The 9,742-nt window shown below is 46.5% G+C and overlaps 1 protein-coding gene across 1 annotated transcript in view; it reads left to right on the top strand.

The window, feature by feature from the left end:
* Nucleotides 1–823: 823 nt before the first annotated feature.
* Nucleotides 824–9,742, top strand: part of LOC307085089 (CUB and sushi domain-containing protein 3-like) — a gene marked incomplete at both ends in the record, with an annotated part of 322,874 nt that continues 313,955 nt past the window's right edge. Inside the window, 1 exon segment of the mRNA XM_079749759.1 lies at nt 824–1,073. Within this exon segment, the coding sequence (XP_079605885.1) occupies nt 824–1,073 (250 nt within the window).

Raw genomic sequence — 9,742 nt, 5'->3', positions numbered from 1 at the left:
CCGACTTGTGTGCTTCGTTTGCGGAGAACACCAAGGACCTCAACCGGGGGGGGGCGATATCAAGGAGAAGATGCTTCAGTTGGAAGCAAGAGGGGAGAAGCACCGGGCACCGCGGTGCTCAGAGGACCGGACGATGATGGGAACCCGGAGGAATGTTTAACAGACACGCCGAGGAAGAAAAGGGAGAATACAATTGACTTTCTTCTCGCTTGTGAGAAGAGAAGACGGGCTGTGTATCCTTCTCACACACACACCGTCGAGGAAGGAAGTTATTGCAGGCGGAATCATCAGTCAACAATTGTGAGAGAGACACCGCTTGACGCTTTCGACGCCTTCCCAAATATGCGTTACTTTTAATCTGTGGCCGTTTTATTCACAGCAGATACCACCTCGGAGCCAATGCAGCCAAGCTGAATCAAATTTTTGGGGGTGAATCTTTTGCTGTGGTTGGACTGTATACCAGCGCGCCAGAGGAGCCTTTCACCGGAGGAGAATTTCTTTCCATTTCTTACGACTCAAGAAGAATACGGTGGGGGAATTTGGGGGTTCGCAGCAAGTGGAGGGGACAACCTGTGCAGCCCTGTCTCCCTCCATCTCCCCCAAATCTCCGCACACTTTGGGCTGTTGAATGAACAGATTTTTTGGGATATGAAGGATTTATCTTGCATATTTTAGAGGAGGAGAATCCACGAGACAACTCGGCTTTCGCTCTCTCTCTCTCTCTCTCTCTCTCTCTCTCTCTCTCTCTCTCTCTCTCTCTCTCTCTCTCTCTCTCTCTCTCTCCCCTCTCCCCTCTCCCTCCGTTTTCTGGATGTGAAGCAGCATGCGGCCCGGTGAGAGCTCAGAGGGCTCGCGCTCGGTTCGCGGGAGATGTATCAATAATAGCGCCGTTGAACGCCGCCGTCTCGCGACCCCCTCGCAGGACACCAGGATGAGCGGGAGAGACACAGACGGCCGGACGGACAGAGGTAGAAGAAGGAGAGGAGGAGGAGGAAGGATGGACCCGGGCATCACGTTGCTGTGCTGCTGTTTGTGGAGCGTCGTTTTCGCCTCCCTCTCTTCGTGCGCGCAAGGTAAGGAGTTAACGACACGCGCACACCACCTACACACATACACGCGTGCACGCGCGCACACATATACAAACACGTACGCATACACGCACACACACACACACACACACACACACACACACGGGTCTTACGCACGCACGCGCACAGACCGGGTATAAGATGTGGGGTGTTTTGGGGGAATTGTACAATCTCTGTCTCTCTAGCTCTATGTCTCCTCTCTTTCCGTCTCAGTGCATGCGTGTGTGCGTGTTGAAGGGAGGTTTGCGGGGTGGGGTGGGGGGGGGGGTTGCGCTTGCGAGAGGTGTCTTGCGGAGGTAAAGGAAGGAATAGGAATGGGCGCACGGGGGATGAGGAGTGGAGGGAGCCGCGCGGGCTTAGGAGGAGGAGGGGGAGAGGGGTGATCGGGAGAGGGGTCGGACGGCCAGCAACCGCTTATTTTCTATGCTTCAGTTTGTTCCTCGTGCCTCCTTTCCCGTCCTCCTCTCATCCACTCGTGTATATACTCTCTCGCGCTCTCTCTCTCTCTCTCTCTCTCTCTCTCTCTCTCTCTCTCTCTCTCTCTCTCTCTCTCTCTCTCTCTCTCTCTAACTTGACTCTGTCTCTCGCTCTCCCTCTTTTCCTCTCTCTCTCTGCCTCCGTTCCTTCAATACAGCCATTGAGCCAGTAGCCAATAAATATTCTTGCGGTAGCTCGTGGGCTGTGGCAGTGAACGTGAGCTGCTTATACCAAAGAGTCTGTTTGCACCAAAGCTGTGTGTGTGTGTGTGTGTGTGTGTGTGTGTGTGTGTGTGTGTGTGTGTGTGTGTGTTGTGTGGTCGTGCGTGTATGCCTATATTTAGGTGCTGTGTGTGTTTTAGTGTGTCTGTTTTATTGTCTGTGTATGTGCTTGTGTGTCTGTGAGCGTGTATATGCCTATATATACATAAATATAAACATATATATATATATATAGGTGCATCTGTGTGTTTTAGTGTGTCTGTTTCATTGTCTGTGTGTGTGTGTGCGTGCGTGTGCGTGCGTGCACGCATCGACGTGGGATGTTCACAGCAATGAGCCTCCATCCTTACACAGCATTTTATTCCAATCCACTCCCCCTTTACCATTACTGCTCCCTATTTAGGACATGTTATATAACATAGTGTCACCCTCCCTCCTTGTCATTCACCCCCAATCTCTCCCTATCTCTCAGTCTCTTTCGCTCTCCCTCTCTTCTCACTCCTGTCAGTCTTCCCTCCTCCCTTGTCGATCTGCCCCTCTGCCAGAGAAGGTCTATCTGTCTGCCTGTCTCACTCTCTTTCTATAATTTCCCTGTTTTTTTTGGTGTTCCTCTTCTGTCTCCCTGTCTCTACATCACTCCTCATCATATTCACTCACTCCTCCTTTCCTTGACTACCTCTCTCTCCGCCTCTATCTGGTAGAAACCGTGCTCTCTCTCCCTTTGCTGTTGTATACCATCTCCCTGTTGCTCTCTCACTCTCGCTCTCCCTTTGCTGTTGTATACCATCTCCCTGTTGCTCACTCTCTCTCTCTCTCTCTCTCTCTTTCTCTATCTCTCTACTTCTCTCTATCCCCCTTTCTCTCAGTTTCTCTTGGTTTGCTGCTATTCTCTCTCTCTCTCTCTCTCTTGGTTTGCTACTATTGTCTCTCTCTCTCCCACCCTTGGTTTGCTGCTATTTTCTCTCTCTCTCTCTCTCTCTCTCTCTCTCTCTCTCTCTCTCTCTGTGTGAGTAGTGTGTACTGCTGTGTACTCTGTCTTCCTAAATCTCCCTTGGCTGTCCTGAGTGGACAAAAAACACACACATCTTCAATGTGAAGAGAATGCATTAAAGACTTGGAAGAGGAGAAGAAAGATGGAGGGATGACAGGGGATGAGAGAGAGAGAGAGACCAGTAAAAAGAAGAAAACGAGGAGGAGAGGAAATGGAAATGATTGGGAGAGTGGAAAGGAAACAGAAGGAGGAGGGAGGGAGACAGAAGTGTTGAACACTGATCAGATGCTTGAAAAGCAGAGAGAGAGGGAGAGATGGAGAGAGATGAAGTAACGCATAGTTAGTCTATGCAAAGGAGAGAATATGAGGGGTTCTCTCTAATGCTTTAGATAACAACCATGACTTGTTGAGAGGAATCAAAAATGAAATAATCATCATTCTCATGCTAGATTAATTGGGTTGTATGGTCTTTGTACATATATTAATAGATCAAGGCTAAAGAATGAATCAAGGAGGGATGGATGTGGGAGAACATTTCTTTTTTCGGCGAGAAGTGTCACAAAATAATCTATTGTCGAACAATTTCAGCAGAAAAAAACGAATCAAATTTGCTGATAGCCCTTAATCTTTGTTGATTTGTGAAAGTGCTTTGCTCAAGTGTGAAGGACGAAACCCCCATTTCCACAGGTACAAAAGATTCAGTTGTGAAAACTCTAATAGAAATGTGACCTATTGTGGTTGGTTGTGGTCAGCTCTGGTATCATTTGGTCTGGTTTTGGTTGCTTTGTTCTAATCTGGTTTATTTTGGTATGGTTATGTTTGGTCTGGTTTTGTTTCTTTTGGTCTGGTCTGGATTCTTTGGTCTGGTTTGGTTTCTTTTGTTCTGGTCTGGTCTGGATTCTTTGGTCTGGCTTGGTTCGCTCTGGTCTGGTTTATTTTGGTCTGGTTTTGTTTGCTCTGGTCTGGTCTGATTTATTTTGGTCTGGTCTGGTTTATTTGGTCTGGTTTTGTTTGCTCTCGTTACTTTTTTCTGGTTTTGTTTGATCTGGTCTGCTCTGGTTTGTTTGATCTGGTTTTGTTTGCTCTGGTCGGCTCTGGTTTCTTCTCGTCTGGTTTTGTTTGCTCTGGTCTGGCCTGGTAACTTTTGGTCTTCATGAAGAATGAGATGGTAGAGAGCTGATGTTGTTTCTGAGATTTTGAACTTTTAGTGGAGCTGATTTGATCGACTTAGGGCTCTTGTGAGCCGATTTCTTTTGCTAGCTGACCTTTTGAGTGCGGCGGATGGGTTATTCCAAGATACTTGTACATTAGCAAGCCTGTTGAAGAGAAAAGCGAGTGGAAGTAAATGTGCTGTACTTTTAAAAGCGGGTCAAGGCTTTTAAGCCACTGAACATACGTGATGCCATTAGCAAAATACGGCCACATTTGTCGGAAGTTAAGCAGCAATTTTGGTTCCTGTTTCTCCTTAGATTAATATGGCAACGTATATCTCGTGTGACCATGCTTACCAGTTATGTAAACTATTAACTGTAACATTTTTAAATGACTTTCATAATCATGTTGAACTTTGAAGGCAATCTTTTTAGCATCAGTAGGTTGTGGTTCAAGGTTAAACACACACACATGAACTCACAGCTAAAATATATATGTATTAACAGTTCGGTTTGATTCATTGACATGTCGCCAGCCCTACCACAAGCGAGCACTCGCACACACACACACACACACGTACACGCACACCCACACACACACAGACACACACACACACACACACACACACATACACTGTGTGTATATACTTGGCCATATACTGTGGCCTTGATCATATAAATGGGCTTGACTCAAGTGAGAGCAGGAAGCCAGTGCAGAAGTTGAGGGCGTGCGTTGCATTACCAATTTCTGCTGATTCATAAATAACGCCTGGCCAGGGATATTTAATGGCCTTTGTCCTCCTCTTTTACTCTTCTTCCTCCTCTCTCCATCCTGTCCTCTCCCAAGTTCTCTCTTCCTGCTTCATCCCATCTTCTTCCTATGAACCTCCTCAATGTTTTCACTGAATAGGGAATTTTTGTGTAAGAACATCTTACTCATTCATTCAAATTCCTCCTTTAAAGCATCACCAACTTGCTTCTTCCATTCCAAAACAACTTCCGTCCTTGCTTGCCGTTTTTTCTCTCCTCATTCTTCTTCTTCTTCTTCTTCTTCTTCTTCTTCTTCTTCTCTCCTCCTTTTCTCCTCTCTTCCCTCCCTTCTTTCCTCTCATCTTCTCTCTCATTCTCTCCCATTCTCTGCTCTTCTCTCCCCATCTCTCCTTTCTGTCTTCTTCTCTCCTCTCTCTTCTCTCCTCTGTCTGAGGAGAGAAGAAGACACTCCTCTCTCTCTCCTCTTTCTCCTCTCCTCTCCTCTCCTCCCCGTCTCCAATAAGCCAGGAAACGTAGACAGAGTTCATGTGCTTGCTCTCATTTGCATAAATATGAAGCCTTTGATGTACTTCAACCATATTGGAGGGCATCGCCCTCCTGGGTTGAAATTACTTGTTGTCTGACTTTTCTCTAGGAAAGTGAACCCTTTTCTGCTCTTCTTCTTCAACTGTATTTTGATTTTGTTTATCTGCCTGTGTGCCCCCTGTGAATAATAGACCCATCTTTATGCTAGTTCACTTCAAAATGTCAAAGTCCATGCCCTTAAGTCGATTTAAGACCCTGCAAAGTTTTCAACACTTTTGCAATCCTGGCTGACATTTTCATGCCAAATGTGTTTTGAATCTTGAATATAATTAATTTGTTCCGCCCAGTGTGGGGGTTGATGTAATCTCTGGCTGTTCATGTTTATAATCGTAACTGTTTCTATTCGGCACATCCGTTTTCCTGAGTGGGCCGATAGGGTGAGCAATGCAACAAATCGATTATCCAATCCATCTTTTTTACAATTAATGGACTTTCCTCGGAGGAGGTTTGGAGGTTTGGCTCGACAGCCAGCCGGACTGCCTCCCTTTCATGCCCTATATGTAAACAACACAGAACACTTGCATTGGCTTTCTTGTCTTTAAACGGCCATAGCACAGTACAACAAGTACAATACAATAGAAACAAGACACTATACCAAAGTATTATGCCTGAACTGTTGTTGTGGAGCGGGCTAACAGTTGGCTTTCCCAGTATTTTCCCCTCCGCATCCTTGGCTCTGTAATCTTGACGGTTGACTGCGACACATTCTTGAGTCTACGTGTGTTTTTATTTACCGTCAACATAGTGTGAGCCCAACTTATTTTGGTGTAACTAGCGTTTATTTATCTCCATATAAAATGTTGACCTGAAATAAATAATGTATGTTCAAAGTAATACTATTTACTTTAGTGTGCCATAGATATGCCCTCTAGTGGCCGTCCCCCACTGGTTAAATACATCTTGGCTGTAATTTCTAATGCCAGTGGATGCATGTGCATATGTATGTATGTCTCTCACTCTCTCACTCTTCCGCTCTTCCTCTCTCACTCTGTAAGTCTGCTCTTCATTTTCTACTGAAGATTAAGATGACATGAGTATACTGTGTACACACACACACACACACACACACACACACACACACACACACACACACACACACACACACACACACACAACCCTAACACACACAGGAGGACAGCATGTGTGTTGCCTGAGGGGCGAAAACACATGTGCCCCTGCTGTCCTGTCACGTCAACACACGCAACCTTCCTTACATGCTAGTTAGCTTAATGGGAGGCGAGATGAGAGAGAGTACACAAGAAACTCTGTAGTATGAGCTCACCACAGTGCTCTCTCTCTCTCTCTCTCTCTCTCTCTCTCTCTCTCTCTCTCTCTCCCTCTCTCTCTCTCTCTCTCTCTCTCTCTTTCTCTCTCTCTCTCTCTGCGTTGCTAGCTCTCCCCCATTTCTGTCTATGTCTCTCTCCCTTATTGAATCATCGACTTGTTTGGTGAACACAACTGTTTTGTTGAGCACAAAATGACGTCTGTTGTTTTGTGGGTGTCCGTGTGAAAGTGTGTACATGCTTGACCTGTATCCAATATAAAGAAGAATGACGTAATTGGAGGTTGACAGGTTTGCTTGTTCTATGTTGACTGGATGGTGGCAGGGATAGACAGATGGATGGATGTACAGACAGACGGATGGATGAAAGGATCAGCCATGAATATGGCGATACAGGGTGACTTCACCAAAGGCAATTAATGTTTCCAATTACATGTAAAAGTCTATCGAGGTTAAAATGACTACTCGGCTTCACAGAGGCACCGTTATGACACTGCATTATTACAAGCATTAAGTATCACTTAATAAGAGATTGTTTATGGTGGCTGTTTAATGTGGTGGCTATAACAATAAAATACTAGCAATGCCGACAGTGAAAATGCATTGTTTAGCCTCATTCAACTGGTCTTTAAGTGTGGGAGCGTTGTGATAAAACATTTAAACACAAATCGCCTGCATTAAACGCACACAGAAATTATCATTTGTTCGGTGAGAACACAAATGTGTTGTTTATAATCAAACGCAATCCTTTATTTCGCCCTTTATTTCAATCCTCGTAATTAAAAATCCAAAGTCGATGAAGTCTCAATGAATTGAATCTACCAAGGGTACATCACCGCTATCATAAGCACACCCGTGGTTTACCTTATTTAAAAACAAAGCCATTACCGCCTCGAAAATTCTGAAGTCATCGTAGTCCCGGCGTTTCTGGGGGCTTTATTACAACGAAGTGAAAAACATTGATTTGGTTGGATCTTGAAAACCAAATTAAAACGATAAAAAAAAACGAAGGTTTAAGGGGCAGCAATGAGATGCGGCAATACCAACACCCTCTCAGAAACCGATTTGGCGTTTAGAGCAAATACCCTCGCCCAGCCCGCCTGGAAACCATCAATGTGTAATACTACATCAATATTTATTTTGCACATACAAACAGGGCTACATATTTATTTATTTATTAAAACCCCGGCCCTTGCTTCCCACCCCCGATAATGATAACCATTTATCAAAGCGAGAGCCGCAGCTCAACTTAGACCTAGTTAAGAGCCTGTCTTCTGCAAACTCAACAGGGAATAGTTGTTTACCCTGGAATGCGTAGATGAGACAGGGGGCTTGTGTATGTGTTTCTGGGTGTGCCTGTGTTTGTGTGTGAGATTAAGATAGAGAGAGACAGAGAGCGAGAGAGAGAGCATTTGCATGTGTGTTGTGTTTAAACCTCACGAGCGATGACAAGTTTGCCCCATGTGTCTTAAACCCTGTGCAAAATGGCTGTCAGTAGACATCACGTCTCGCCCGTAGCCCTGGAACATATTGCGCGAGGAGGAAGCGTCGAATGCGCTGCAGTCGTATGCTAACCGCTAGGCTCGCTAGCTGTAGCCACTTGAAGCACCAGCCCCCCCGTCACCTTCACAATCAATGGCTCACATTTCAAACCATTATGGTTCCGACGGCGCGGTGTCAGCCATGCAAAAAGGCCCCCAACGAGCTTGTCAGAAGACATTATGGGCGGCTATCCCTGGGACACGCCTTCACCAGGAGGAGAACCCTTACACTCCCATCCCTCCCCAAGGAGGTGTCCCCGCCCCCTCCCGCCCTGTCCAGGATGGACCCAGGAACCAATCTCTGGCTTCTGGGTGACCCGCCACACTGTCTGGCCGATGTGCTGTGTGCTTGCATTTAGTGGTTGTGCACACTTGCACACACTGCGTGTCTGCACGCTTACGCTTACACATGCTTCCACTTTTTCACAATAGCGGACACACACACACACACACATACGCACACACACAACCCTGAGGAGGCTCACTTATATGGCTGCCTGTATGGATCTGTTTAGGGCCCTCCTGCCACATAAATGGTCTATTTAAAGGTTTGACTCTAAAGTCCGCTAACATTAAAGCCCCCCCCTGCTACAAAGACACCTGCATCACCATCTCCTTCCTCCACCACCATAATCATCCCAATCATCATCATCATGATCATCATCATTGGCTTCATCAACAGTCGCTCTCACATCAATTACCGCTCCATCTACCTGTCCCTCTTGTCCCATCTCTACTACTCTCTCTCTCTTTCTTTTTCCCACTCTCTCTCTCCATTACACTCTCTCTCCATCTCCCTGTCCCTCTTATCCCACCTCTACCTTACTCTCTCTCTCTCTCTCTCTCTCTCTCTCTCCCCTGATGTATGCTCTAATGCCTGGGGAAACCTTGTTCTACTGCTGTTTACCCTGCATGTGTCCCCCGCCCTTGCGCACATGTACCTGTCTTGTCTGCTTGTGGTGTTTGGAAAGTGTGTGTGTGTGTGTATGTGTGTGTGTGGGGGGGGGGGGGGGGTGTCTGTGTGCACTGGCTTGTGCATGTTTAGCTGTGTGCGTGAGCTCCGTGCCCTGTGCAGACTCATTTTCCCAGCAGGCCCTGTCAGGCTGTTTCTGGGCGAACCGAGTTCACAGCTGTGGGCCACTGCTGTCACCGAGTTACTTAACACCTTCGCCCTCCCTTCTCTCCTCCCTTCTCCTCTCCTCTACACTCCACATCCTCCTCTTCTTCCGTCCTCTTCCATTTTTGCTTTCCTTTCATTTCCTGTCCACTCTTCTCCTCCTCTGCTGTACTCTCCTCGTTTTCGGTCCTCCCTCTCCTCCACCGCTCTCCTCTCCATCCTTCATTCTCTTTTTTTCACCCCATCCTGTGTCTTCCCCTCCCCTCTCTTCTCTTTCCCTTTCCTCTCCCTTCCTCTCCCATTCCCCCTCCACGCCTCCTTCCTCTTCTACGCCTTCTCCCATTTATCCATTGTATACCTCTGTGAAGTAGGTCAATATCATTAGAGTCAACGTAATGTACAGCCCCAGGATGTACGGCCATGTAAGGTCTTGTGTTGTCTCATGTTATGCCATCAATAATGCTCAGGCCACTGGTTGCCCAGTTAAGACCACAAACTAGATGATTGCGTAGGAGTAA

This window comes from Pollachius pollachius (genome assembly GCF_949987615.1).
Source record: "Pollachius pollachius genome assembly, chromosome: 13".
Classification (NCBI taxonomy): domain Eukaryota; kingdom Metazoa; phylum Chordata; class Actinopteri; order Gadiformes; family Gadidae; genus Pollachius; species Pollachius pollachius.
The sequence above is the reverse complement of the archived record's forward strand: the minus strand, read 5'-3'. Positions and strand labels throughout refer to the sequence as shown.